This window comes from Phalacrocorax aristotelis, chromosome 31 (genome assembly GCF_949628215.1).
Source record: "Phalacrocorax aristotelis chromosome 31, bGulAri2.1, whole genome shotgun sequence".
Taxonomy (NCBI): Eukaryota; Metazoa; Chordata; class Aves; order Suliformes; family Phalacrocoracidae; genus Phalacrocorax; species Phalacrocorax aristotelis.
The window spans coordinates 513,776-540,683 of record NC_134306.1 but is presented as its reverse complement, the minus strand read 5'-3'; the positions used below and the strand labels follow the sequence as shown (position 1 = coordinate 540,683).

At 60.4% G+C, this 26,908-nt stretch overlaps 4 protein-coding genes across 7 annotated transcripts in view; all 4 read left to right on the top strand.

Moving 5' to 3' along the window:
* The window catches only part of LOC142049052 (tenascin-X-like), a 60,127-nt gene extending 58,508 nt beyond the window's left edge, over positions 1-1,619 (top strand). Inside the window, 2 exon segments of the mRNA XM_075076433.1 lie at positions 20-183; positions 1,390-1,619. Of these exon segments, the coding sequence (XP_074932534.1) occupies positions 20-183; positions 1,390-1,470 (245 nt within the window). The 3' untranslated portion in view covers positions 1,471-1,619.
* A 2,894-nt stretch (positions 1,620-4,513) lies between these two features.
* LOC142049058 (class I histocompatibility antigen, F10 alpha chain-like) lies at positions 4,514-26,404 on the top strand. Of its 3 annotated transcripts, none has more exons than XM_075076441.1 (8): positions 4,514-4,609; positions 5,078-5,341; positions 6,067-6,342; positions 6,419-6,691; positions 6,774-6,875; positions 13,782-13,814; positions 14,113-14,145; positions 25,331-26,404. In XM_075076441.1, exons 1-4 carry the CDS (start codon positions 4,546-4,548, stop codon positions 6,688-6,690), a joined length of 876 nt encoding a protein of 291 aa, XP_074932542.1. In that variant the 5' UTR covers positions 4,514-4,545; the 3' UTR covers position 6,691; positions 6,774-6,875; positions 13,782-13,814; positions 14,113-14,145; positions 25,331-26,404. The 3 variants fall into 3 exon arrangements, with proteins under 3 accessions (XP_074932542.1, XP_074932543.1, XP_074932544.1); XM_075076442.1 differs by lacking the exons at positions 13,782-13,814; positions 14,113-14,145; positions 25,331-26,404 and adding exons at positions 7,029-7,061; positions 7,360-7,393; positions 7,572-8,279; XM_075076443.1 differs by lacking the exons at positions 13,782-13,814; positions 14,113-14,145; positions 25,331-26,404 and adding exons at positions 7,029-7,393; positions 7,572-8,282.
* Positions 11,253-26,404, top strand: LOC142049056 (class I histocompatibility antigen, F10 alpha chain-like). The gene is made up of 8 exons (XM_075076439.1): positions 11,253-11,408; positions 11,835-12,098; positions 12,840-13,115; positions 13,192-13,464; positions 13,547-13,645; positions 13,782-13,814; positions 14,113-14,145; positions 25,331-26,404. The coding sequence occupies exons 1-8, from the start codon at positions 11,291-11,293 to the stop codon at positions 25,342-25,344; spliced, it is 1,110 nt and encodes a 369-aa protein (XP_074932540.1). The 5' UTR covers positions 11,253-11,290; the 3' UTR covers positions 25,345-26,404.
* On the top strand, positions 22,249-26,404 carry LOC142049055 (class I histocompatibility antigen, F10 alpha chain-like). Of its 2 annotated transcripts, XM_075076438.1 has the most exons (8): positions 22,250-22,396; positions 22,852-23,115; positions 23,826-24,101; positions 24,178-24,450; positions 24,533-24,634; positions 24,788-24,820; positions 25,119-25,152; positions 25,331-26,404. In XM_075076438.1, exons 1-8 carry the CDS (start codon positions 22,333-22,335, stop codon positions 25,350-25,352), a joined length of 1,068 nt encoding a protein of 355 aa, XP_074932539.1. In that variant the 5' UTR covers positions 22,250-22,332; the 3' UTR covers positions 25,353-26,404. The 2 variants fall into 2 exon arrangements, with proteins under 2 accessions (XP_074932538.1, XP_074932539.1); XM_075076437.1 differs by lacking the exons at positions 25,119-25,152; positions 25,331-26,404 and having other exon boundaries at positions 22,249-22,396; positions 24,788-25,112.
* Positions 26,405-26,908: the final 504 nt, after the last annotated feature.

Below are 26,908 nucleotides of genomic sequence, written 5' to 3'. Positions count from 1 at the left end.
CTGATGTGGGGTCCCGCAGGGGATGCGCTCTCCTACCACGCCGGCAGCCCCTTCTCCACGCGGGACCGGGACCCTCGGGGCCGTTCCCGTCCCTGCGCTGTCTCCTACACCGGGGCCTGGTGGTACCACAACTGCCACTACGCCAACCTCAACGGGCGCTACGGGACCCCCAGTGACCACCAGGCATGCTATAGGGGCCGGGGACCCCTAGGGGGCCGATGGGGTCAGAGGGCGGTTAATGGGGGCTGTGGGAGGATGTAATAAGGTCTGTAGGGGCCATAATGGGGTCTGTAGGGACCATAATGGGATCTCTAGGGGCCATGGGGAGCCTATAGGGGCCTATGAGAACCTCTAGGGGCCAACTAGAGTGGGGCCTGTGGGTCCAGAGTGCAGTTAATGGGGCTATAGGGGGACATAATGGAGTCTATCAGGACCACCAGGGAGTCTATAGAACCATAATGGGGTCTATTGGGGCCATAAGGAGACTACAGGTGGCGATACAGGGCACCATGTAGGGTTCTATAGGGGCCAACCAGAGGGGGCTGATGGGTGCAGAGTGCATTAATGGGGACTTGAATGGAGTTTATAGGTGTCAGAGGGGACCTATAGGACCCATTGGAGAGACCTATAGGGTCCATTGGGGAGACCTATAGGGTCCATTGGGGAGACCTATAGGGAGCCACAGGGACAAAAGAGGGGACTATAGGGTGCAGCAGGGGCCTAAAGCAGCCATAGCAGGCATCTATAGGGACCTCAGGGGAGCTCTATGGGCCACAGGGAGGCCTCTAGGGGAATACAGGTGTCTAAAGGGGCCATGGAGAGGGCTTGTAGGGGCATAGAGGCACCTATAGGGGCTCTATGGGGGACTATAAGGGGTCATAGAGAGGCCTTAGCATCTATATGAACCATCAAGGGTTCTCTATGGGTCATAGGAGGGTTTATAGGGACACACAGATGTTTACAGATGGCCACAGGAGGACCTTCCTATGGGGGCATATGGGGGAATCTATAGGGGGATACTGTGGGTGTCACAAGGGGACCTATACTGGGTCTGTAGAGACTGTGGGAAGTTGTACGGGGGCTGTGGGGGAGGATGTCCTATGGGGGAACTTATATGGGCACTCTGGAGCACAGGACACCTATGGCACTGCCAGAGCAGCGGGTACCTATGGGTGGCAGGGACCCTATGGGGACCAATGGAGGCCTTCATGGGGGCTACGTGGGCCACATGACTACACAACCTCTAGGCTCCATAGGGCCCAAGACCCTCTAGAGAGTAGGCACAGATCCCCTCTGGGTGGACATGGGGCCCCTGCAGCTGGGAAGGGGGTCTATAGGGGTCTATAGGGTGCCTCAAGGGCCTGATGGAGCTGCCCTGGATCTCCCCAGGGCATCAACTGGTTCCCCTGGAAAGGCTTCGAGTTCTCCATCCCCTTCACCGAGATGAAGCTGCGGCCACAGCGCGACTGAGGGGACCCAGGCATCCAGAAGGGGACCCAGGCGTCCTGGTGGCACCCAGGAAGGAGGCGGGACTTGTGGGGGGCAGGGGGGTCAGAGGCAAAGCTTTTATAGGGGGGTGGGGGGTAATAAAAGGTGGCTGTAACCCCCTCCCCACGGTGAACCCAGGCATGTGAGTGGTGGTGTTGGGGTGGGGACCCAGGCCTGCAGGCGACCCCAGGCACCCAGGGCTGAAGACCACAGGTAGCCCCCAGCATTCCAGGCCAATTCAAGGCAGCCATGCAGGGTAGGCAGGGCACCATGCAGACACGTAAGGGCAGGCAGCGCAGAATGGTGCCTGCCGACACCCCCAGGCAGGGCAGGACCCCTGCAGCAGGGGGTTCCAGGCGGAATTCCTGCAGGATCTGGCCCAGGAAGACAAGCTCGTCCTGTGCCAACCCCTCCCCTGGGCAGGATCAGGCTGTGCAGTCGAAGGGTACCAGCACCCGCCAGAGAGTCCCTGGGTCTATTGGGGTTTACAAAGACCTACTGGGGCCTACTGAGATCTCCTGGGGCCTATTGTGGTCTTTTGGATCCTACTGGGGCCTGCTGAGACCTGCTGGGGCCTACTGGAGCCTATTAGGGTCTATGTGACCTACCGGGGTGTCCTTGAGCCTACTGGGGTCTGCTGGGGTCCACTGGGGCCTATTGGGTTCCACTGGGAGGTACTGGAGTCTACTGTGACCTACCGGGGCCTACTTTACCCTACTGAGGCCTACTGGCATTTGCTGGGTTCTGCTAGGGTCTGCTGGGCTCTCTGGGGCCTACTGGGATCCCCTGGGGCCTGCTGGAATCTCCTGGGCTCTTGTGGGGCCTAACAGTCTCTGTTGGGGCCTACTGGGACCTGCTGGGCTCTGCTGGGGCCTACTGGGGCTCTCTAGGGCCCACCATGATTTACTGGGGGTCTGCTGAGGCCTTCTGGGATTTCCTGGACTCTTGTGGTGCCTAATGGGCTCTACTAGGATGTACTGGAACCTGCTGGGGCTGACTGGAGTCTACCGGGACCTACTGGGCTCTGCTTGGGCCTAATGGGGTCTCTGGGACCTACAGGGATCTCCTGGAGTCTATTGGGGCTCTGCTGGAATATGCTGGGTTCTTGTGGGGCCTCATTGGCTCTACAGGAGTCTTCTGGCACCTGCTAGGCTCTGCTTGGGTCAACTGGGGCTCTCTGCAGTCTATGGGGATCACCTGTGGTCTACTGGGGCCTACTGCAGTTTAAGGGGCTTTTGTGGGGCCTAATGGTTCTAAAGGGGCCTACTGGTACCTGCTGGCCTCTGCTGGGGCCTCCTGGGAACTACTGGCACCTGCTGGGCTCTTGTGGGGCCTAACTGGCTCTACAGGAGTCTCCTGGCACCTGCTGGGCTCTGCTTGGAGCAACTGGGGGTCTCTGCAGTCTACAGGGATCACCTGTGGTCTACTGGGGCCTACTGCAGTTTGAGGGGCTTTTGTGGGGCCTAATGGGTTCTAAAGGGACCTGCTGGCCACTATTGGGGCCTCCTGGGATGTACTGGAACCTGCTGGGCTCTGCTGGGGCCTACTAAAGTCTGCTGAGACCTGCTGGGCTCTGCCTGGGGCTACCAGTATCTACTGGGGCCTACCAGGACTCGCTCCTTGAGCAAGTCCAGCATAGAGCTACCAAGATAATCAGGGGATAGGAGCATCTCCCTGATAAGACTGAGAGACCTGGGCTTGTTCAGCCTGGAGAAGAGAAGCCTGAGGGGGGTCTCATCAATGCTTATAAATATCTAAAGGGTGAGTGTCAAGAGAATGGGGCTGGAATCTTTTCAGCGGTGCCCAACAAGCCAAGGGGCAACGGGCACAAGCTGGAACACAAGAAGGAAGATCCAGCTAAACATGAGGACAAACCCCTTCCCTGCGCGGGTGCCAGAGCAGGGGCACAGGCTGCCCAGAGAGGCTGGGGGGTCCCTTCCCTGGAGACATTCAGACCCCGCCTGGACGCGGTCCTGTGCCCCCTGCTCTGGGGGCACCTGCTCAAGCAGGGGGTGGGATGGGATGGTCTCCAGAGGTTCCTGCCAACCCTCACCACTCCATGACTCTGGGATTCTGTGACCTGGGGACCCAGAGGGCACATTGCCAACAGGTTGTGGGGACATGGGAGGGCACAGGGACACAGAGGACAGACAGACATAGGGGGGGAAATGGGAGGGCACAGGGACATAGTGGGACCAGTGTGGGGAGATGGCAGGGAGGACACAGGGACATGGAGAGAAGGAAGGGGAGGGAGAGGCCTTACAGAGAGCTCTGGAGAGAGGGTGCAGGCAGTGTTGGGTGCAAGCACTGCCAGGTCTGAGGGACTTTGACCATGGGGCACGAGTGACAACGGGCATCAGGCATGGGAGATGCCGGTCAGGAGCGATGCCGGGCGTGAGGGACAGTGGGCACAAGGGGTGCCAGGCACGAGGGGCACCAAGCAGCATGAACACCAGGCACAGGCACGACTGGACACGAGGGACACCTCCCACAAAGTCCCGGGAGTGCCCACACTCCCCGGGATTCTTTCACCATTTTCCTGGCTTTATCACCCATAAAACCCCAGGGTGAAAGAGCTGGGGTGGGGGGTGGGGAGAGCTGTGGGGCGCTGGACACCCGGGACCCCCATTGGAGTGGGCAGCACGCCGGGGTCCCAGGGAGCTTCGGGGGAAGGGGACAACACAGGGACGGGGTGGGGGAGGCTGCGACTTGGGGGATCCCGGGGTGACGCCGGGTTCGGGAGGTGCGGGGTAATCTTGGTCCCTGAGAAGGGGTGCGGGGGGGGCTAAACGGCTGGGCTGCCTCAGGAATGGTCCCGAGCCGGGGATACCGCGGGGTGCAGAGGGTTCCCGAGTGTTCCCTGTCCCGTCCCGGCCGGCCGCCATCCCACCCCGCGCTCCCTCCGTCGCTTTCGCTTTTCACAACCTGCCGAGACGGGATCCGCCCGGCGACCGGTGACGTCCGACGCGCCTCGGGTCGCCATTGGCGGGCGGGCGGCGGAGACGCCAATCGCGGGGAGGGGCGGGGCTTGCGGCGGGGCCGGCGCGCCGCGGCGCGATGGAGCGGGTCCGGGCGCTGGGCCTGGGGCTGCTGCTGGGGGTCCTCGTTGGGGCGGCGAGCGGTGAGCGCGGGCGGGGACCCGGGAGCGCCCCCGGGCACCGGCACCTCCCTGCACGTCCTATTCCGGGCACCGGCGCCCCATTACCCAGGCACCGGGACCACCACGCTGCGCCCCCCTCCAACCCTGCGCACCTGGGCCCCCCTGGACTCCCTTGCCTGAGCACAGGGACACCCCCGGGCACACAGATCCCCCTGGACACCCCTCCCGAGCAACCCCCGGCCCCTCCAAGACCCGGGAGCACCTGGGCTTCCCTTCCCGGCACCCAGGACCCCGCTCCCGGACACACCTTGCTCCCCAACACCCTCCCACCATTCCTATCCCCCTGAAGCTGTCCCCATCCCCCCCCGATCTGCTCCGCTGGCCCCTCACCCAGCCGCGCTCTCCATCCCTGGACCCGGGCACCCTCACCCCTGTCCCCCAAGCCCCGTTGCCCCCCAACCTCTCACCGCCCCCACCGTGTCCCCACAGGGCTCCATTCCCTGCGCTACTTCGATGTTTGGGTGTCAGAGCCCAGCCCGGGGGTACCCCAGTTCACGATCGTGGGGTACGTGGACCAGAACCGCTTTATGCACTATGACAGTGACATAGGGAAGGACGAGCCTCGGGCGCAGTGGATGGTGGCCAACATGGATCAGCAGTTCTGGGACTCAGAGACCCGGAAGTCACACTACTGGCAACGGTTCTACCGCATGGACTTCGACACCCTGCAGCGCCGCTACAACCAGAGCGGGGGTGAGCGCGGGCTGGGCTGGGGCAGGACCCGGTGGGATGGGAGAGTTCCCAACCCACCCCTCAAGGCCCTGCCCTCCCCCACGCTGTTGTCCCAGCTTGTGCTGGCCCTTCCCTGCCTGGTGTCGTTGTCAGAGGGCTCCCAGCCACCCTGTCCCCCAGTGTGAGGGGGTCCCGCCTGCCCTGTCCCAGCTCCACAGTGCTTGGCGTCCCCTCTGAGAGAGCCAGGGGGCCTCTGGCCAACCCAGCCCAGCGCATCTCCACCACCACAGCAGGCAAGACCCCATCCCCAGACAGGGAGGCTCCTGGCCGCCCCATGCCAGCCACATGCCATCACCATGCAGTTGAGACCCCCAGAAGCAGAGGGTCTCCCAGCCCCTTGCCCCTCCCCATGGTGCTCAGGCCCCCAAGGCAGAGCCAGAGCAGCTTCCCCCACCCCATCCCGTCTCCTTGTCCCACCCCCAGCATTGGGGACCCATCCCAGCCCCTCGCTGTCACAGGCTGCCGTGGGGCCGGGTGCCAGCCCAGGTGTGCCCTGGGTGCAGGGGGTCTGCATCACGGCTTTAGGTGACACCCCGAGTGCTGGACGGGGGGCAGCTCTGGTGCCAGTACCCAGTCTCCCCAGGCCACATACAGGGCTGGAGTGGGGGTGCTGCCGGGGGTCTGTTCCCCACTGAAGGCCCAGGGCTGCAGCAGCCCCTCAGCCCCATCCTTTGGTTGTGTTTCAGGGACTCACACGTGGCAGCGCATGGCCGGCTGTGACCTCCTGGAGGATGGTAGCACCAGGGGGTTTTATCAGGAAGCCTACGACGGGAGGGACTTCATTGCCTTCGACATGAACACGATGACATTCACTGCAGCGGACGTGGGGGCGCAGATTATCAAGAGAAAGTGGGAGGAGGACGGGACTGTTGCTGAGCGGCACAAGCACTACCTGGAGAACGACTGCATCAAGGCGCTGAGGAAGTACGTGAGCTACGGACGGGCCGTGCTGGAGAGGAAAGGTGAGGGCGAGACGGGGACCCTGGGACTGGGTGCTGCGGGTGCGTGTGCTGACCCTCACTGCCACCCCCTCCCCAGAGCCCCCCACGGTCCGAGTGTCGGGGAAGGAGGCCCAGGGGATCCTGACCCTGCACTGCCGCGCTTACGGCTTCTACCCGCGGCCCATCACCGTCAGCTGGCTGAAGGACGGCGAGGTCAGGGACGCGGAGACCGAGTGGGGCAGCGTCGCGCCCAACAGCGACGGCACCTACTACACCTGGGCCTCTATTGAGGCCCGCCCGGAGGACAAGGACAAGTACCGGTGCCGCGTGGAACACGCCTGCCTGCTGGAGCCCGGCCTCTTTGCGTAGGGTGAGCCCGGTGGCCTTGGGCACGTGGAGCGGTGGGCTGGGGTGGTTCCCCTTCCCCTCCTCACGACCCTCCTCTCCCCCAGAGCCGGAGTCCAACCTGCTCACCATCGTGCTGGTGGTGGCTCTTGCCATCGGGGCTGTCGCCGCCATCATCACTGGATTCACCTTCTGGAAGTGGAAATCAGGTACAGCATCGGGGCCGGTGAGGCAGGGGGTGTGGGAGGAAGGCAGGGCCTCGGGGGCTGGGAGGCCCTACGGGCACAAGGCGCAGTGCTCTGGGGAACCCCTGAGCTTGTTGGCAAAGCGCGGTGGGTGCTGACAGTTCTTTCTCTCTGCAGAGAAGAATAAGAAGGACTACGACAAGGCGTCAAGTGAGTACCGGGGTCGGGTCCAGCTCCAGCCGCTGCCCAGCGCCGGGGCGGTCTCGTGGCTCTGGTTTCTGGCCGCTGCCGGCATTTCCCCATCCCCCACCCTCCCTGTGCTGCCCCTCTCTAAAGCCCCGTGGTGGGGATGTAGGGAAGAGGTTGTGTCTCCCCTCCGGTGCTCGCGGCACCATCCTCCTCTCCCAGTGGCTGCAGCGCGGCCATGGCTGCCGGGCTGCTCCTGGCACGTGCACCGTGCCCGTGGCGAGCCCGGGGCTGGCGCCTGACGGCCTTTTCTCTCTTGCAGGCACGGACGGGGGGATCTGGCAGCGTGGCCTCAGGTGCGGTGTGGGACCAGGGGGGATGGACGGGGTGACCCCAGCTCTGCCTGCTCCCCTGTGGGACCCGCAGCCGGAGCAAGAGCAGTCTGCAGGAGGGGGTCAGCAGGACCCCAGAGCAGAGAGCTGGGGAGAGGGAGGTGTCCCTGGGTGACACTGTCTCTTCCTCCCATCCCTGCAGCGATGCCCATCTAACTGCTTGACGAGAGGCCGGCTGGTATCTGCCTGCAGAGAGATCTTGTTGCACTGCCCACTCCGCTCCAGTTCAGACCATCCCCCTCCACTGGGTCCTGTCTCCCACAAAGCTGGGTGCTGCCCCTCTGTAGGATTTGTCACCAAAACAGCATTGATAAGACAGCAATGGATCTGAAGAGCGTTAGCACAGTGCCAAGACCTTCTCTGTTTCTCACAAGCCCCCACCAGTGAACAGATGGGGGTTGAGCAAGAGGCTGAGAGTGGACGCAACAAGGCAGATGACACAAACTAATGCGAGAGATTCCAGGCCATTTCATGTTGTACTTGAGGATAAAAATGGAGAAGAGGAGATTGAGGGGGACTGGCCAGCTTTTCTCAGGAACTAGCCCGTTATCAGTGTCCCTGTGGTAGAGGAGGTGAGCTCTGAGGCCATGCAGACAGGGCTGAGAAGAAGGTCTCCTGATACAAGGCCACATAAATGGGACTGAGAAGAAGGTCTCCTGCTTGAGGCCACGCAGACAGGCGCCGAGATGAGCATCTTCTGGTTTGAGGTCAGGCAAATGCTCACTGCGACTAAACCAGGGACTTTACTCTGAACTATAATGCTTGCTCTTGTAGTGAAGGAGTCACAGTGGAAGTGGAGGTTGTCTTGGCCAATAAAAGAAGCAGCAGCTCCTCCTGAGAGGGCAGAGGCAGAAACAACTCGGTCTCTATCCTGTGATAGATGCCCACCAGTCTGTGATTCTGCGTGGATGGTGGCAGCAGGGGAGGGAAAGAGGGGGACCCAGGCACGTGGGTGGCACCAGGCACCCAGGGATGAAGGCCACAGGTGGCTCTCGGAATTCCAGGCCAGTCCCAGCAGCCGTGCAGGGTTAGGCAGAGGGCTGGCAGGGCACCATGCAGACATGGAAGGGTGGGCAGAGCAGGACAGTGCCTGCTGACACCCCCAGGCAGGGCAGGACCCCCGGGGCAGGGGCTTCTGGGCAGAATTCCTGCAGGATCTGGCCCAGGAAGACGAAGAGCTTAACTCGTGGCAGCATTTCCCCCAGGCAGGATCAGGCCTAGCAGCTGATACTGCTCTGGGAAGGGATGAAGGAGGTCAGGGTACCCGGCCCAAGGGGGTCAGGGCACCCAGGTGTCTGGAGAGGGGACCCAGGCATCCAGGGGAACCCCAGTGTCCAGGAGGGTCCCAAGCATCGGGGCGTACCTGGCAGGAAGGCCTCAGGGAGGTGCCAGGTTTCGGGGTCGTGGTGGGCAGCCAGGAGGTTGGGTACGAGGATGGAGCTGGCCAGCACTGGGACGTCCCTGACACTGGGAGGAGACAGAGGGGTAGTGGGATGTGCTTGGATGTACTGGATTCTCCTTGGGCCTACTGGGACCTGCTGGGTCCTACTGGGATCTACGGGGATTTGGTGGGCTCTTCTGGGGCCTATTGGGGCTCTTTGGGGTCTGCTGGGGTCTCCTGGGGTTCCACTGTGGCATACTAGGATTTGCTGGGCTCTTGTGGGCCCTACTGGGGTCTACTGGGACCTGCTGGGTCCTACTGGGGCTCCCTGGGGCCCACTGGGATCTCCTAGGGTCTTCTGGGCCCTACTGCCACCTGCTGGGTTCTTCTGGGAGCTGGTGAGTCCTACTGGGGCTCTCTTGGGTCCACTGGGGTCTACTGGGGGTCTACTGGAGCGTACTGGGATTTCCTGGGCTCTTGTGGGGACTAACAGTCTCTGCTGGGGCCTATTGGGATCTGCTGGGCTCTGCTGGGACCTATGTAGAGCTGTTGGTCTCTGCTGGGGCCTACTGGGGCTCTCTGGGGCCCATTGGGATCTCCTGTGGTCAACCGGGGCCTACTTGGATCTGCTGGACTCTATGGGGGCCTAATGGGCTCCACTGGGCCTACTGGGACATCTTGGGTTCTGCTGAGGCCTAGTGGAGCTCTTTGGGCCCCATTGGGTTCTCCTGGGGTGTACTGGGGCCTACTGGGATCTACTGGGGCTCTCTGGGGTCTATCGGTGTCTCCTGGAGGTCTACTGGGGCCTACCAGGACTTACTTCTTGAGCTAGTCCGGAGGAGAGCCACCAAGATAATCGGGACTGGAGCGTCTCCCGTGTGAGGAAAGGCTGAGAGACCTGGGCTTGTTCAGCCTGGAGAAGAGAAGCCTGAGGGGGGTCTCATCAATGCTTATAAATATCTAAAGGGTGAGTGTCAAGAGAATGGGGCTGGAATCTTTTCAGCGGTGCCCAACAAGCCAAGGGGCAACGGGCACAAGTTGGAACACAAGAAGGAAGATCCAGCTAAACATGAGGACAAACCCCTTCCCTGCGCGGGTGCCAGAGCAGGGGCACAGGCTGCCCAGAGAGGCTGGGGGGTCCCTTCCCTGGAGACATTCAGACCCCGCCTGGACGCGGTCCTGTGCCCCCTGCTCTGGGGGCGCCTGCTCAAGCAGGGGGTGGGATGGGATGGTCTCCAGAGGTTCCTGCCAACCCTCACCACTCCATGACTCTGGGATTCTGTGACCTGGGGACCCAGAGGGCACATTGCCAACAGGTTGTGGGGACATGGGAGGGCACAGGGACACAGAGGACAGACAGACATAGGGGGGGAAATGGGAGGGCACAGGGACATAGTGGGACCAGTGTGGGGAGATGGCAGGGAGGACACAGGGACATGGAGAGAAGGAAGGGGAGGGAGAGGCCTTACAGAGAGCTCTGGAGAGAGGGTGCAGGCAGTGTTGGGTGCAAGCACTGCCAGGTCTGAGGGACTTTGACCATGGGGCACGAGTGACAACGGGCATCAGGCATGGGAGATGCCGGTCAGGAGCGATGCCGGGCGTGAGGGACAGTGGGCACAAGGGGTGCCAGGCACGAGGGGCACCAAGCAGCATGAACACCAGGCACAGGCACGACTGGACACGAGGGACACCTCCCACAAAGTCCCGGGAGTGCCCACACTCCCGGAGATTAGTTCACAGAATCACAGAATAGTGGGGGTTGGAAGGGAATTCTGGAGACCATCTTGTCCAAAACCCCTGCTTGAGCAGGCACACCTAGAGCAGGGGGGCACAGGACCGTGTCCAGGTGGGTCCGTTTAACGTATTCCCAGCTTTCTTACCCATAAAACCCAAGGGTGGCAGAGCCGGGGTGGGGAAAGCCATGGGGCACCGGACACCCAGGTCCCCCACTGGAGTGGGCAGGATGCCGGGGTCCCGGGGTGCCACTGGGGAAGGGGACAACACAGGGGCCGGAGTGGGGGAGTCTGCGACTTGGGGGGTCCCGGGGTGACCCCTGGCTCAGGGGGTGCGGAGGGAATCTTGGACCCTGAGGAGGGGTGCGGGGGTGCTGAGGACTTGGCTGTCCCGGGGTGTGGTCTCGGGCCGGGGGTACCGCGGGTTGCGGGGCGTTTCGGGGGGTGCCCTGTCCCCGCCACGCGTCCCACACACACCCCCCCCGCTCTGCCTCCGTCGCTTTCACTTTTGCTTTCATTTTCGCTTTCTCTTTTCCCAACCTGCGGAGCCGGGATCTGCCCGACCCCGGTGACGTCCGACGAGGCTCGGGCCGCCATTGGCGGGCGGGGAGAGGGGAAAAGTAGTCCCGGAGAAGGGCGCGGCTTGGTTCGGCAGAGCCGTGCAGGTGCATGTGCAGGTGCATGTGCAGGTGCAGGAGAAGGTGAAGGTGAAGGTGAAGGTGAAGGTGCAGGTGAAGGTGCAGGTGCATGTGCAGGTGCTGTTGCTGTGCGGAGCAGAGCGGAGCGGAGCGGAGCAACGCGATGGAGCCGGTCCAGGCGCTGGGCCTGGGGCTGCTGCTGGGGGTCCTCGTTGGGGCGGCGAGCGGTGAGCGTGGGTGGGGACCCGGGAGCGCCCCCGGGCACCGGGACACCCCTGTACCCCCTTTTCTGAGCACCGGTGCCCCATCCCCGGGCACTGGGACACACACCCCCAGCTGCCCATCAATTCCAGCGCACCTGAGCTCCCCCTGGGCCTCCCTTCCCTGGGCACAGGGTACCCCTCCGGACACACGGACCCCCCTGGACTCCCCTTCCCAAGTAACACCTGTTCTCCCTTCCCCACACTCGGGAGCACCTGGGCTTCCCTTCCCACCCCCTGGACCCCTCTCCCGGACACACCTTGATCCCCAACACCCCCAACCAGTCCCATCCCCCAGAAGCTGCCACAGCTCTCCATCCCTGCACCCGGGCACCCTCACGCCCAAGCCCCGCTTCCCCCCCACACCTCACCACCCCCACCGTGTCCCCACAGGGCTCCATTCCCTGCACTACTTCGATGTTTGCGTATCAGAGCCCAGCCCGGGGATACCCCGGTTCACGTCCATGGGGTATGTGGACAAGAACCCCTTTGTGAGCTACGACAGCGAGAGGAGGAAGACAGAGCCCCGGGCACGCTGGATGGTGGCCAACATGGATCAGCAGTTCTGGGACAGCCATACCCAGATGGCAAAGAACAATCAGGAGGTGTACCAAGTGGACTTCAACACACTGCAGCACCACTACAACCAGAGCGGGGGTGAGTGCCGGCTGGGCTGGGGCTCCATGGGGCTGGGGCAGGACCCGGTGGAATGGGAGACTTCCCAACCCACCCCTCAAGGCCCTGCCCTCCCCCACGCTACTGTGCCAGCTTGTGCCGGCCCTTCCCTGCCTGGTGTCGTTGTCAGAGGGCTCCCAGCCACCCTGTCCCCCAGTGTGAGGGGGTCCCGCCTGCCCTGTCCCAGCTCCACAGTGCTTGGCGTCCCCTCTGAGAGAGCCAGGGGGCCTCTGGCCAACCCAGCCCAGCGCATCTCCACCACCACAGCAGGCAAGACCCCATCCCCAGACAGGGAGGCTCCTGGCCGCCCCATGCCAGCCACATGCCATCACCATGCAGTTGAGACCCCCAGAAGCAGAGGGTCTCCCAGCCCCTTGCCCCTCCCCATGGTGCTCAGGCCCCCAAGGCAGAGCCAGAGCAGCTTCCCCCACCCCATCCCGTCTCCTTGTCCCACCCCCAGCATTGGGGACCCATCCCAGCCCCTCGCTGTCACAGGCTGCCGTGGGGCCGGGTGCCAGCCCAGGTGTGCCCTGGGTGCAGGGGGTCTGCATCACGGCTTTAGGTGACACCCCGAGTGCTGGACGGGGGGCAGCTCTGGTGCCGTGACCAATCCCCCCCAGAGCTTGCTCAGGGCTGGAGTGGGGGTGCTGCCGGGGGTCTGTTCCCCGCTGAAGGCCCACGGCTGCAGCAGCCCCTCAGCCCTGTCCCCTGGTTGTGTTTCAGGGACTCACACGTTGCAGCGCATGGCCGGCTGTGACCTCCTGGAGGACGGTAGCACCAGGGGGTTTAGTCAGTGGGCCTACGACGGGAGGGACTTCATTGCCTTCAACATGAACACGATGACGTTCACTGCGGTAGACGTGGCGGCACAAGTCACCAAGAGGAGGTGGGAGGAGGACGGGACTGTTGCTGTGCGGTTGAAGCACTACCTGGAGAATGAGTGCATCGAGGCGCTGAGGAAGTACGTGAGCTACGGACGGGCCGTGCTGGAGAGGAAAGGTGAGGGCGAGACGGGGACCCTGGGACTGGGTGCTGCGGGTGCGTGTGCTGACCCTCACTGCCACCCCCTCCCCAGAGCCCCCCACGGTCCGAGTGTCGGGGAAGGAGGCCCAGGGGATCCTGACCCTGCACTGCCGCGCTTACGGCTTCTACCCGCGGCCCATCACCGTCAGCTGGCTGAAGGACGGCGAGGTCAGGGACGCGGAGACCGAGAGGGGCAGCGTCGCGCCCAACAGCGACGGCACCTACTACACCTGGGCCTCTATTGAGGCCCGCCCGGAGGACAAGGACAAGTACCGGTGCCGCGTGGAACACGCCAGCCTGCTGGAGCCCGGCCTCTTTGCGTGGGGTGAGCCCGGTGGCCTTGGGCACGTGGAGCGGTGGGCTGGGGTGGTTCCCCTTCCCCTCCTCACGACCCTCCTCTCCCCCAGAGCCGGAGTCCAACCTGCTCACCATCGTGCTGGCGGTGGCTCTTGCCATCCTGTTTGTCACCGACATTGCCTGTTTCACCTTCTGGAAGTGGAAATCAGGTACAGCACCGGAGCCAGTGAGGCACAGGGATGTGGGAATAAGGCTGAGCCTGACGTCACGAGCCACAGTGCTCTGGGGAACCCCTGATCCTGGCTGTGAAACACGGTGGGTGCTGACAGTTCTTTCTCTCTGCAGAGAAGAATAAGAAGGGCTACGACAAGGCGTCAAGTGAGTACCGGGGTCGGGTCCAGCTCCAGCCGCTGCCCAGCGCCGGGGCGGTCTCGTGGCTCTGGTTTCTGGCCGCTGCCGGCATTTCCCCATCCCCCACCCTCCCTGTGCTGCCCCTCTCTAAAGCCCCGTGGTGGGGATGTAGGGAAGAGGTTGTGTCTCCCCTCCGGTGCTCGCGGCACCATCCTCCTCTCCCAGTGGCTGCAGCGCGGCCATGGCTGCCGGGCTGCTCCTGGCATGTGCACCGTGCCCGTGGCGAGCCCGGGGCTGGCGCCTGACGGCCTTTTCTCTCTTGCAGGCACGGACGGGGGCTCCGGCAGCGCGGCCTCAGGTGCGGTGTGGGACCAGGGGGGATGGACGGGGTGACCCCAGCTCTCCCTGCTCCCCTGTGGGACCCGCAGCCGGAGCAAGAGCAGTCTGCAGGAGGGGGTCAGCAGGACCCCAGAGCAGAGAGCTGGGGAGAGGGAGGTGTGCCTGGGTGACACTGTCTCTTCCTCCCATCCCTGCAGTGATCACAGTCTAACTGCTGGATGAGGGGCTGGCACATGGCTGGATGCGGCCCCCTGCCCGCTCCCGGGATGGGTGCAGAGAGGTGCTGGAGGAAGCTGGGAGCTGCCTGCAGAGATCTTGTTGTGTTGCACCTGCCCATCTCTGGACAAGACGATGGTTATTCTTCATGTATAATGTTCCTATAATTATAGAAATATTTGTATTTTATATCTATTTAATAATTATTATACAATAATTATATATGATATTTATTATATGTGTAATAATTGCATAGATTTATTATTATATAATATTTTGTATTATCAATTACTACCATGGGTTTTTAATTTCAGGGTTGTAATTGATTTCTCCTTCATGTGGACATTTCCTGCCGCGCACAATAAATTCTGGTCCCCACCATTCCGTGAGCTGTGCCTCCTCTCCAGGTGCCTGGGTTGTTCTCACAACCTCGGATCAAGGGATGTGCTGGATTTTGCTGGGGTAGATGTGATTTTCTCCATCTAGCATGGTGTGCTGTGTAGGATTTTGGACCAAAGAAGAATTGATAAGACAGCAGTAGATCTGAACACCGTTGGCACAGCAGCAAGGCCTTTTCTGTTTCTCACTCACCCCCACCAGTCTACAGATGGGGGTTGATCAGAAGGTTGAGAGTGGACACAATGAGACCAGATGATTCAGACTAAGAAGAGAGATTCCAGGCCGTTTCATGTTGTACTTGAGGATAAAAATGGAGAAGAGGGGATTGAGGATGGTCTGGTCAACTTCCTCAGGACCTCTCTGGGTGTTGATGTCCCTGTGGTGGAGGTGGTGAGCTCTGAGGCCACGCAGACGGGCGCGGAGATGAACGTCTTCTGGTTTGAGGTCAGGCAAACAGTCACTGCGACTAAATGAGGCACTTAAGTCTCAACTAAAGTGGTTGCTCTTGTAGTGAAGGAGTCACAGTGGAAGTGGAGGCTGTCTTGGCCAATAAAAGAAGCAGCAGCTCCTCCTGAGAGGGGGCAGAGGCAGGAACGACCCAGTCCCTATCCCTGACCTGGCTGTGATAGAGGGAATGGTTTTGTCCATCAGCCAGGCGAAGACGTTTGCTCCGTGGTTGCCCCGATGCCAGGATAGTGGGGCTGCCAGGCTGGAACTAGGAGGCAGGGCAGGCCAGCAGCTGGGATCCATTGCTAGGGACTGTGGGATTGACGGATCGGAAGAGGGACAGCCACCAGCCGCCTCTGGACGTGGCTCTTCTTGAGCGTGAAGGCAAAGTATCCTGTCAAGGAAGATCTTGTAACCGAGCGAGGTAAGTGATCGGCCAGAGAGGAATGTGTCCAGTACCTGAGGGCATTGGTGGTGGTGTCGGTGGTCTACAGTGACCTGGGCAATAATGGGCCTGCAAAGATGGGGCTGGCACCCAGCGCCCATGGTCGGTATGGCGGATGTTTGTACGGAGCACACCGATGAGCGCCAGCAGTCCGGTGGTGGCAGATTGGGCAGACGTTGAGGCACCGAGTGTCCTTTGACTGGTCTGCCAATGCCAGCATTTCAAGGAGAACCTCCATGATTCTCTCTGTGTGACCGTGAGGAGGACACGAGGATCTGGGACGGTGCACCTACCTCGGTACTGGAAGCCCCAGAATTGCAGAGAGAAGAGTGGCTGGAAAGGGACCATCCAGGAAGACGGCTGCTGCGGTTTTCTTCGAGCAATTCCCCAGGCGCAGTAGATGGGCTGAGGATACATCTGCTCCTTCTGATCCTGATCCAGTGGATGTATGTCCACGTGGGGTCGAACCTCACGCCCAGCACCATGGCAAGACTGTGCCCGACCACAGCAGGACCGTAACGGTGACTAGTCCTTGCAACATAGTCTGGGCAAGAGAGACACGGGCTCCTCTGAGGGTGAAAAGGCTTCTGGTTTGCAGTTAGAGGAGTCGGGTAAGGAATGCTCTGGTCAGGACGAGGGGCCCTGCCCCCGCCGGCCAGGGAAAAGGGACAAGCGGATTTCATGGCCTGGCACATGAGACCCATGGAAGTATAAGGCTGTGGTGGACACCAGTGTACAGTGACCCCTAATGGCATTGGGGTACCAGGGGAGAGGACACACATCTGGATTTGCAGCGTGACATGGGATCCCCCAGTTGCTGAGGTGGGAGCCGAGGGGAGCCCAGCGGGAAACGGGTGGGAGAAGCGGCCGGTGTGAGGCTCCGTGTATCCTTGGCATTGACATGGAAGTAAGACACTGCAGGGATCAAGTGGGACAGCGGTGGGTTGCTGTAGCTGGAGGTGTATCACACAGGAATGTTCCCAAGTGGCCCAGAAGGCCAAAAGCATCCTGGTTTGTATCAGCAATAGTGTGGCCAGCAGGAGCAGGGTAGAGACCCTCCCCCTGTACTGGGCACTGGTGAGGCTGCACCATGAATCCTGTGTTCAGTTTTGGGCCCCTCACTACAAGAAAGACACTGAGGTGCTGGATGGCTTCCCTGGGCAGCCTGTTCCAGTGCTTGACAACCCTTTCAGTGCAGAAATTTTTCCTATATGACACCGAGCTGAGCGGTGCAGCTGACTCGCCAGAAGGATGGGATGTCATCCAGAAAGTCCTAGACAAGCTGGAGAGGTGAGCCTGTGAGAACCTCACTCATGAGGTTCAACAAGGCCAAGTGCAAGGTCCTGCACCTGGGTCAGGACAACCCCCGGTCTCAATACCGGCTGGGGGATGAAGGGATTGAGGGCAGCCCTGCGGGGAAGGACCTGGGGGTACCAGTGAACGAAAAGCTGGACATGAGCCGACAACGTCTGCTTGCAGCCCAGAAGGCCAACTGTATCTTGGGCTGCTTGGGAAGAAGCAGGTCGAGGGAGGGCATTCAGCCCCTCTACTCCGCTCTGGTGAGACCTCACCTGGAGTACTGTGTCCAGCTCTGGAGCCCTCACCACAGGAAGGACATGGACCTGTTGAAGCGGGTCCAGAGGGGGCCGCAAAAATGATCCAAGGGCTGGAGCCGCTCCCCTACGAGGCCCAGCTGAGAGAGTTGGGGTTGTTCCTCCTGGAGAGAGAAGGCTGTGGGGAGGCCTAATTGTGGCCTTCCAGTATGTAAAGGGGGACTATAAGAAAGATGGGGACAATCTCTTTAGCAAGGCCTGTTGTGACAGACAAGGGGTGATGGTTTTAAACTGAAGGAGGGTAGATTTAGTCAGAAGGTAGGTACAAAGTTTTTTACTATGAGGGTGGTAAAACACTGGCACAGGGTGCCTGGAGACGTGGTAGATGCCCCATCCCTAGAAACATTCAAGGACAGGATGGATGGGGCTCTGAGCAACCTGATCTAGCTGAAGATGTCCCTGCTCACTGCAGGGGGGGGTTGCACTAGATGACCTCTGAAGATCCCTTCCAACCTAAACCATCCTATGATTGTAACAGCCAATCCAACCCTCTGCAGCACAACTTGAGGCCATTTCCTCTCATCCTACCTCACCTTGAACACTTCCAATGATGGAGCATCCACAACTTCTCTGGGCAACTTGTTGCAGCCCCTCACCACCCTCACCCTAAAACATTCCTTATGGCCAGTCTTGATCTCCCCTCTTTCAGTATCAAACCACGGCCCTTGTCCTGTCACTAGAGGCCTTGGTAAAAAGTCTCTCTCCAGCTTCCTTCCTTCGAGGCAAGCTGCAGAAGTCAAAGCCACCCAGCTGGCCCTAGAGGTTGCTGCCTGAGAAACGTGGCCTGGACTCTTCTCCGTACTGACCCATTGAGGGTGGCCACTGCTCTGTGGGGTGGCTACAGCGATGGTCATAGAGGTAAAGCCCTGGGTGACGCTGCATTTTGGCAGCTGGACCTTGCTGCCTGGGTAGAGCCCCTGGGTGTAAAGGTCCATCACATCCATGAGCCGTGAGCCATGCTCCTGGAGAACATCAGTGCAAGGAGCAAGCAGACCAGGCGGCAAAAGTTGGAGTGGTTCAGGTAGGCCTGGACTGGGAATGTCCTCATGAGCTGTTCACAGCTCGGTGAGCCCATGGGTTGCTGGTGGAGAGACACAATGTAGGGGTGTTTTAGTTGTTGATAGGTAGTGGTTACACTAGTCCAGGGCTTTTCCAGCCTCTCATGCTCTGCCGGTTGCACGAGAAACCAGGAGGGGAGGGGGCACAGCCAAGACAGCTGATCCAAACTGGCAAAGGGATATTCCATATCGTATGACATCACGCCTAGTATGTTAACTGGGGGGGACTGGCTGGGGGTGATCACAGCTCGGGGACTGGTGGCATCGGCCAGTGGGTGGTGAGCAGTTGCATCACTTGGGGTTTTTTTCCGCTCTGGGTTTCATTTCTCTCTCTTGATATTTTCCTTTTCATTATATTACCATTATTTTTATTATTATTACTGTTATCATAATTATTATTATCATTACCATTGGTACTATTACTATTTCATTTTAATCATCAAGTTGGTCTTATCTCAAGCCACAAGGTTTCTTGCTTTTGCTCTTCCGATTCTCTCCCCCATCAAACGGGTGGGTAAAGTGAGTGGGCGAGCGGCTGCGTGGTGTTTAGTTGCTGACTGGGGCTGAACCACAGCAGTCCTTTTTGGCCCCCAACGTGGGGCACGTAGGGTTTCAGATAATAACAGGTGCTGGTCCCAGCATTGATTCATCTCTTCTCACTATTACTTTATCCGATCTGCACCAGATCCTTGTTTTTGCTGTACATGTTAAAGATTGGGGTTGGGTTTTGTAGTCTGCTGTGCTCTGCAGTGATTAGAGATGTTTTGCCTGGGAGAGCTGTTATTAAAACACTGGCCTTGAGCGTTAGCGGTTACTTGGGTCTTGCATGGAAGCCAGGCTGCCACCTCATGGAGACAATCGGCAATTATACCTCCTCCTCTGAGAGGTTTTTGATGCAGGAGATACAGAATGGCACCTCAGCTACCGTCTTCTGTAAGGCCTCCTCCTTCATTACAACAACTTTTCAGTATCTTGAACAGCCTTGGGTAGTTCAGATACATCTCGTGGTATTGCTTTGGCAGGCGGTTTCGGTTCTAAGGTGAATAAACAACTTAAGAAGATCATCCAGCGATCTGCCCCGGGGCTGGATAGCTATGGGAGGCAGGGCATGTGGGATAGCATGGGGAAATGCCTGGGATGGCGGGCACCTCCACTGCTTTGGAAATTCACCCCTGAACACGTGCAGAATCCTGAAAGATTAGCAGAACAGTTGGAGGAAGCATGTTGCCACCCTGGCAATCCCAGAGAGATACAAACCACTGCAATGTGCTGGGGCCCGGCCCAGGCCTACCGAGCCCTGTTTAACACTGCTCGGTGCCCCCAAGGGGAAGAGACGGCCTCTGGATCTAAAAGGACAAAGAATAGGAAAGCGACAAACACTGTGACCACTCAAACCCCCACAACCGGCGCTGGAGCCGAATCAGAGAATCAACCCGTGCCAGTATCAGTCGCCCCTCTACAAAGAAGAAGTCTTGGAAGTGAAAGTCGACTCGTTTAGCAAGACATGATGGAAGAGCAGGGCCATCACGAGGAGAGGAGGAGGAAGAGGAAGAACTCATAAACAGCACAGAAACCACCCGATCCCTGTCCTCGAGTGAGCCACGAGAGATGCAAAAAGATTTTGGCCGTCGTTCAGGCGAGCACATTGTCACCTGGCTGCTCCGATGCTGGGATAACGGGGCCAGGAGCCTGGAATTAGAGGGGAAGGAAGCCAAGCAACTGGGGTCCCTTTCTGGGGAAGGGGGCATTGACAAAGCGATTGGAAAAGGGACACAAGCCCTCAGCCTCTGGAGACGACTCCTGTTTGGAGTGAGAGGAAGTGTCCCTTCATGGAAGGTGTTATATATCGCCAGGAAAATGGAGCACCGTGGAGGAAGGTATCCAGTACCTGAAGGAATTAGCCGTGCTTGAGGTGATTGATGGTGAGCTGGGAAACAACAGTCACCCCAAGATCCAGATGAAGCCCAGTGCGCACGACCCATGTGGCGCAAGAATATTGAAAGGAACAGGAAAACTCACCTGATAAACACGTGGCTCAGAGGCTGGTGCCACGGGTGCAATTTTGGTTGTTTTGATCATGGGGAGGTTTACATGGCACCGGGCCTGCTGGCACCAGGTGGCGTTCAACTCTCTCAAAGGGGGAAAAGGATTCTTGCACTTGAGTTGGCGGGGCTCATCGAGAAGGCTTTAAACTAGGTTCGAATGAGGAGGGGGATGTAGACAGGCCCACCAGAGAGGATCCTAGGGGCGGCGTGCCAGTGCTGGGGGTGAAATTGATAGGCCGGCTCAAGTGTATCTGCGCCAATGGACGCAGCAGGGGCAATAAACAGGAGGAGCTGGAGCCTGTCCTGGTTTTGGCTAGGACAGAGTTAATTTGCTTCGCCGTAGCTGGTATAGCGTGTGTGGATTTGGTATGAGAATAGTGCTGATGGCACACTGATGTTATAGTTGTTCTTAAGTAGGTGCTAAGTGTCGCTAAGTAGTGCTTGTACTAGTCCAGGACTTTTCCAGCTTCCCAGGCTCTGCCAGGGGCACAAGAAGCCGGGATCAGCACAGCCAAGGCAGCTGATCCAACTGACCAAAGGGATACTCCATACCATATGATGTCATGCTCAGCACTTACAGCTGTGGGAACAAGAAAGGCGTGAGGACGTGCAGAGCCGTGGTGTTTGTCTTCCCAAGTAACCGTTACGCGTGATGGAGCCCTGCTTTCCTGGAGACGGCCGAGCACCTGCCTGCCCATGGGAAGGAGCGAAGGAATTCCTTGTTTTGCTTTGCTTGCGCGCTCACCTTTTGCTTTTCCTTTTCATTATCTAATTATTGTTATTATTATTACTATTAGTGTTTTGCTTCACCTGTTAAACTGTATCTCAACCCACGAGTTTCCCCACTTGTACCCCTCTGATTCTCTCCCCCATCCCACCAGGGGCAGTGAGCGAGCGGCTGCGTGGTGCTTAGTTGCCGGCTGGGGCTAAACCACAACAGTCCTTTTTGGTGCCCAACGTGAGGCTCAGAGGGTTTGACATAATGACAGATTTGACTGGAATGCGCTAGACAGAATTTATAGCTGTATTGCTCTTTGGTTATTAATCGGCTGGCACCTGGGCTTGCCATGGGGCTTGCTTGCCTCACTGTGTATTAGAGCCCCGTGCTCGTCAGTGGCTGCTTTTTGCGTTGGCTGCCTGCTGTGTTGCTTATCACCTCACCCTGCTGCACCTGGGATCATTCTGATACCAGCCGTGTCCAGGCTGGCAGGTGGCCAGCGCGTGGCTGCTGTTTCTGTGCTGCTGTACTGGGCAGGCTGGAACGCCACTATGAACTCGGGTCGAAGGGACTGCGACCTGGGCATGAGCCCCTGTGGTAGCAGCACACCCTGAAGCGTCTCTGGCTCTGGATAAGCCCACGCCAGAGTGGTGTATCTCAAAGTGCCTGCGGCTGTGGTTATGTCTGTGCTGCAGCAGGAATACCCCTGAAGGGGTTGTGGCCCAGGGGTAACTCCATGCTGGAGAAGCTACACCTGACAGCATCTGTGGCTGTAGATAAAGCCATGGTGCAGCAGGTACACGTTATATCATCAGTGGCTGTGTCCCGGCATGCCCCGGGGGAAGGGGACAACACCGGGGGGGGGCGGGTAGCTGTGGTTTGGGGAGTCCCGGGGTGAACCCGGTCTGGAGTGGTGCAGGGGGGTCTTTGAGCCTGAGGAGGGGTGCGGGGGGCTGAGGGCTGGGATGACACGGGGGAAGGGGTCCAGGGTCCCGGGAGATGCGGGGTGGCGGGGGAGGGGAAGTCCACTGTCCCCGCAATAAACCCCCCCCGCCCGGGCTGCCTCCGCCTTTCGCTTTCGCTTTCGCTTCTCCCAACCTGCCGAGCCGGGATCAGCCCGGCGACCGGTGACGTCCGACGCGCCTCGGGCTGCCATTGGCGGGCGGGCGGCGGAGGCGCCAATCGCGGGGAGGGGCGGGGCTTGCGGCGGGGGTTCCTTGGCGGGGCCGTGCGTGTCCCGAAGCAGTGCGGAGCGGCGCGGCGCGATGGAGCGGGTCCGGGCGCTGGGCCTGGGGCTGCTGCTGGGGGTCCTCGTTGGGGCGGCGAGCGGTGAGCGCGGGCGGGGACCCGGGAGCGCCCCCGGGCACCGGGACCCCCCTGTACCCCCTTTTCCGGGCACCGGGACCCCCCCGCTGGTCCCCCCTCCATTCCTCCGCCCCCACCGAACTCCCTTGCCTGGGCATAGGGAACCTCTCCCGGGCACACGGACCCCCCTGGACCACCTTCCCGGCCAACCCCCCTCCCTCCCACATCCGGAAGCACCTGGGCTTCCCTTTCCGGCACCCAGGACCCCTCACCCATCCACACCTTGTTCCCCAACACTCCCCAACTGTCCCATTCCCCTCGAGCTTTCCCCCGCTCCCCCCGATCTGTTCCCCTGGGCCCCTCACCCAGCCTCACTCTCCATCCCTGCACATGGACACCCTCACCCCCTCAACCCTGTCCCCCCACAAGCCCCGCTTCCCCCCCCCCCACACCTCACCACCCCCACTGTGTCCCCACAGGGCTCCATTCCCTGCGCTACTTCTTTCTTGCGGTGTCGGAGCCCAGCCCGGGGGTACCCCAGTTCACGATCGTGGAATACATGGACCAGAACCCCTTTGCACACTACGACAGCGAGATGGGGCACGTGGAGCCCAAGGCACACTGGATGGCGGCCAACATGGATGAGCAGTTCTGGGAGAGTCGGACCAAGACCGCCCAGCGCTATGAGCAGATGGACTACATGAACCTGGGCAGAATGCTGCGCCGCTACAACCAGAGCGGGGGTGAGCGCGGGCTGGGCTGGGGCAGGACCCGGTGGGATGGGAGAGTTCCCAACCCACCCCCAAGGCCCTGCCCTCCCCCATGCTACTGTCCCAGCTTGTGCCGGCCCTTCCCTGCCCGGTGTCGTTGTCAGAGGGCTCCCAGCCACCCTGTCCCCCAGTGTGAGGGGGTCCACAGTGCTTGGGGTCCCCTCTGAGAGAGCCGGGGGCTTCTGGCCAACCCAGCCCAGCGCATCCCCAGCACCACAGCAACCCAGGATCCCATGCTCCAGCTGGGAGCCTCCTGGACGCTCCGTGCCTGTCTTTTGCCATCCTGATGGCAGTTGAGATGCCCAGAAGCAGAGGGTCTCCCAGCCCCTTGTCCCCCTCCCCATGGTGCTCAGGCCCCCAAGGCAGAGCCAGAGCAGCTTCCCCCACCCCATCCCGTCTCCTTGTCCCACCCCCAGCATTGGGGACCCATCCCAGCCCCTCGCTGTCACAGGCTGCCGTGGGGCCGGGTGCCAGCCCAGGTGTGCCCTGGGTGCAGGGGGTCTGCATCACGGCTTTAGGTGACACCCCGAGTGCTGGACGGGGGGCAGCTCTGGTGCCAGTACCCAGCCTCCGCAGGCCACATACAGGGCTGGAGTGGGGGCATTGCCAGGGGTGTCCGTTCCCCACATAAGGACGAGGGCACTGCAGCAGGCCCTCAGTCCCATCCCCTGGTTGTGTTTCAGGGACTCACACGTTGCAGCGCATGGCCGGCTGTGACCTCCTGGAGGATGGTAGCACCAGGGGGTTTTATCAGATGGCGTACGACGGGAGGGACTTCATTGCCTTCGACATGAACACGATGACGTTCACTGCGGCTGATGTCGTGGCACAAATCACCAAGAGGAGGTGGGAGGAGGACGGGACTTTCGCTGAAGAGCACAAGCACTACCTGGAGAACGACTGCATCAAGGCGCTGAGGAAGTACGTGAGCTACGGACGGGCCGTGCTGGAGAGGAAAGGTGAGGGCGAGACGGGGACCCTGGGACTGGGTGCTGCAGGTGCGTGTGCTGACCCTCACTGCCACCCCCTCCCCAGAGCCCCCCACGGTCCGAGTGTCGGGGAAGGAGGCCCAGGGGATCCTGACCCTGCACTGCCGCGCTTACGGCTTCTACCCGCGGCCCATCACCGTCAGCTGGCTGAAGGACGGCGAGGTCAGGGACGCGGAGACCGAGTGGGGCAGCGTCGCGCCCAACAGCGACGGCACCTACTACACCTGGGCCTCTATTGAGGCCCGCCCGGAGGACAAGGACAAGTACCGGTGCCGCGTGGAACACAACAGCCTGCTGGAGCCCGGCCTCTTTGCGTGGGGTGAGCCCGGTGGCCTTGGGCACGTGGAGCGGTGGGCTGGGGTGGTTCCCCTTCCCCTCCTCACGACCCTCCTCTCCCCCAGAGCCGGAGTCCAACCTGCTCACCATCGTGCTGGCGGTGGCTCTTGCCATCGGGGCTGTCGCCGCCATCATCGCTGGATTCACCTTCTGGAAGTGGAAATCAGGTACAGCACGGGGGCCGGTGAGGCAGGGGGTGTGGGAGGAAGGCAGGGCCTCGGGGGCTGGGAGGCCCTACGGGCACAAGCCGCAGTGCTCTGGGGAACCCCTGAGCTTGGTGGCAAAGCGCGGTGGGTGCTGACAGTTCTTTCTCTCTGCAGAGAAGAATAAGAAGGGCTACGACAAGGCGTCAAGTGAGTACCGGGGTCGGGTCCAGCTCCAGCCGCTGCCCAGCGCCGGGGCGGTCTCGTGGCTCTGGTTTCTGGCCGCTGCCGGCATTTCCCCATCCCCCACCCTCCCTGTGCTGCCCCTCTCTAAAGCCCCGTGGTGGGGATGTAGGGAAGAGGTTGTGTCTCCCCTCCGGTGCTCGCGGCACCATCCTCCTCTCCCAGTGGCTGCAGCGCGGCCATGGCTGCCGGGCTGCTCCTGGCACGTGCACCGTGCCCGTGGCGAGCCCGGGGCTGGCGCCTGACGGCCTTTTCTCTCTTGCAGGCACGGACGGGGGGATCTGGCAGCACGGCCAGAGGTGCGGTGTGGGACCAGGGGGGATGGACGGGGTGACCCCAGCTCTCCCTGCTCCCCTGTGGGACCCGCAGCCGGAGCAAGAGCAGTCTGCAGGAGGGGGTCAGCAGGACCCCAGAGCAGAGAGCTGGGGAGAGGGAGGTGTCCCTGGGTGACACTGTCTCTTCCTCCCGTCCCTGCAGGGATGCCCATCTGACCGCTTGACGAGGGGCTGGCACATGGCTGGATGCGGCCCCCTGCCCGCTCCCGGGCTGGGCGCAGAGGGCTGCTGGAAGAGGCCGGGAGATGCCTGCAGAGACCTTGTTGTGTTGCTCCTGCCCACCCCTAGTACAGTGGTGGCTCTTCTGGCTGGTTGAACTTCCAGATTTTCTCTTTATTTTTGGCTGTTCTCTATTCTCTGGCAAGCTGTTTCTCCTCTCCCAGTGGCAGGTCTGTTCTCGCAGCCTCGGGTCGAGGGCTGCGCTGGTTTTGGCTGGGGTATGGTCGGTTTTCTCCATAGCAGCCCAGCACGGTGCGGTGCGTAGGGTCTGTGACCGAACAGCATTGGTAACGCAGCCATGGAGCTGAACAGCGTCGGCACAGCGTCAAGGCCGCCTCTGTTTCCACTCTGTCTCCCTGGTGAACAGATGGGGGTTGAGCAAGGGGTTGAGAGTGGACACCATCAGGCAGATGACCCAAACTAATGCGAGAGATTCCAGGTCGTGTCATGTTGTACTTGAGGATACAAATGGAAGAGAGAGGGTTGAGGGGGACTGGCCAGCTTTTCTCAGGAGCTAGATGGGTATCGGTGGTCTTGGTTTCAGCCGGGATTGAGTTCACGTTCTTTGTTGTACCTAGTATGGGGCTACGTTTTGGATTTGTGCTAAAGCAAGTGTTGATAATGTGGAGATGTTTTAGTTGTTGGTAAGTAGTGCTTACACTAGTGAAGGATTTTTTCAGCTCCCCGTGCTCTGCCCGGTGCACGAGAAGCAGGGAGGGGACACGGCTGGGACAGCTGACCCCAACTGCCCCAAGGGATATTCCATACCACGTGACATCGTGGTCAGTATATAAAGCTGCGGCAAGGAGGAGGAAGGGGGGCAACGTAAGGAGCCATGGCGGTTGTCCCCCCAATAACCGTTACGCGTGATGGAGCCCTGCTTTCCTGGAGGTGGCTGATCACCTGCCTGCTCATGGGAAGCAGTGAATGAATTCCTTGTTTTGTTTTGGTCGTGTGCACAGCTTTTGCTTTACGTATTAAACTTCTTTTATTTCAACCCATGAGTTTCCCCACTTTTATTCTGATTCCCTCCGCCATACCAGTGGGTGGGAATGAGCGAGCGGCTGGGTGGGGCTTCATTGCCCACTTGAGCTAAACCACGACACGGTGTCCTGTGGTGGAGGAGGTGAGCTCTGAGGCCAAGCAGACAGGTGCTGAGAAGAAGGTCTGCTCTGAGGCCGCACAAACAGGCTCTGAGAGGAACGTTTTCTGGTTCGAGGTCAGGCAAACGGTCACTGCAACTAAACCAGGGACTTGACTCTGAACTGAAATGGTTGCTCTTGTAGTCAAGGAGTCACAGTGGAAGCAGAGGTCGACTCACAGAATCACCAAATCACAGAATCGTAGGGGTTGGAAGGGACCTCTGAAGATCATCTTGTCCAACCCCCCTACTTGAGCAGGCACTCCTAGAGCTGGGGACACAAGAACGCATCCAGGTGGGGTTTTTGAATGTCTCCAGGGAAGGAGACTCCACAACCTCTCTGGGCAGCCTGTTCCACTG

Coding starts and splice junctions, on each gene's coding strand:
- LOC142049058 (XM_075076441.1), top strand. CDS start 4,546: ATGGAGCGGGTCCGGGCGCTGGGCCTGGGGCTGCTGCTGGGGGTCCTC. Junction 4,610..5,077: donor CCTCGTTGGGGCGGCGAGCG/GTGAGCGCGGGC, acceptor GTGTCCCCACAG/GGCTCCATTCCCTGCGCTAC. Junction 5,342..6,066: donor CCGCTACAACCAGAGCGGGG/GTGAGCGCGGGC, acceptor GTTGTGTTTCAG/GGACTCACACGTGGCAGCGC.
- LOC142049056 (XM_075076439.1), top strand. CDS start 11,291: ATGTGCAGGTGCTGTTGCTGTGCGGAGCAGAGCGGAGCGGAGCGGAGC. Junction 13,116..13,191: donor GGCCGTGCTGGAGAGGAAAG/GTGAGGGCGAGA, acceptor CCCCCTCCCCAG/AGCCCCCCACGGTCCGAGTG. Junction 13,465..13,546: donor GCCCGGCCTCTTTGCGTGGG/GTGAGCCCGGTG, acceptor CCTCTCCCCCAG/AGCCGGAGTCCAACCTGCTC.
- LOC142049055 (XM_075076437.1), top strand. CDS start 22,333: ATGGAGCGGGTCCGGGCGCTGGGCCTGGGGCTGCTGCTGGGGGTCCTC. Junction 22,397..22,851: donor CCTCGTTGGGGCGGCGAGCG/GTGAGCGCGGGC, acceptor GTGTCCCCACAG/GGCTCCATTCCCTGCGCTAC. Junction 24,635..24,787: donor CTTCTGGAAGTGGAAATCAG/GTACAGCACGGG, acceptor TTCTCTCTGCAG/AGAAGAATAAGAAGGGCTAC.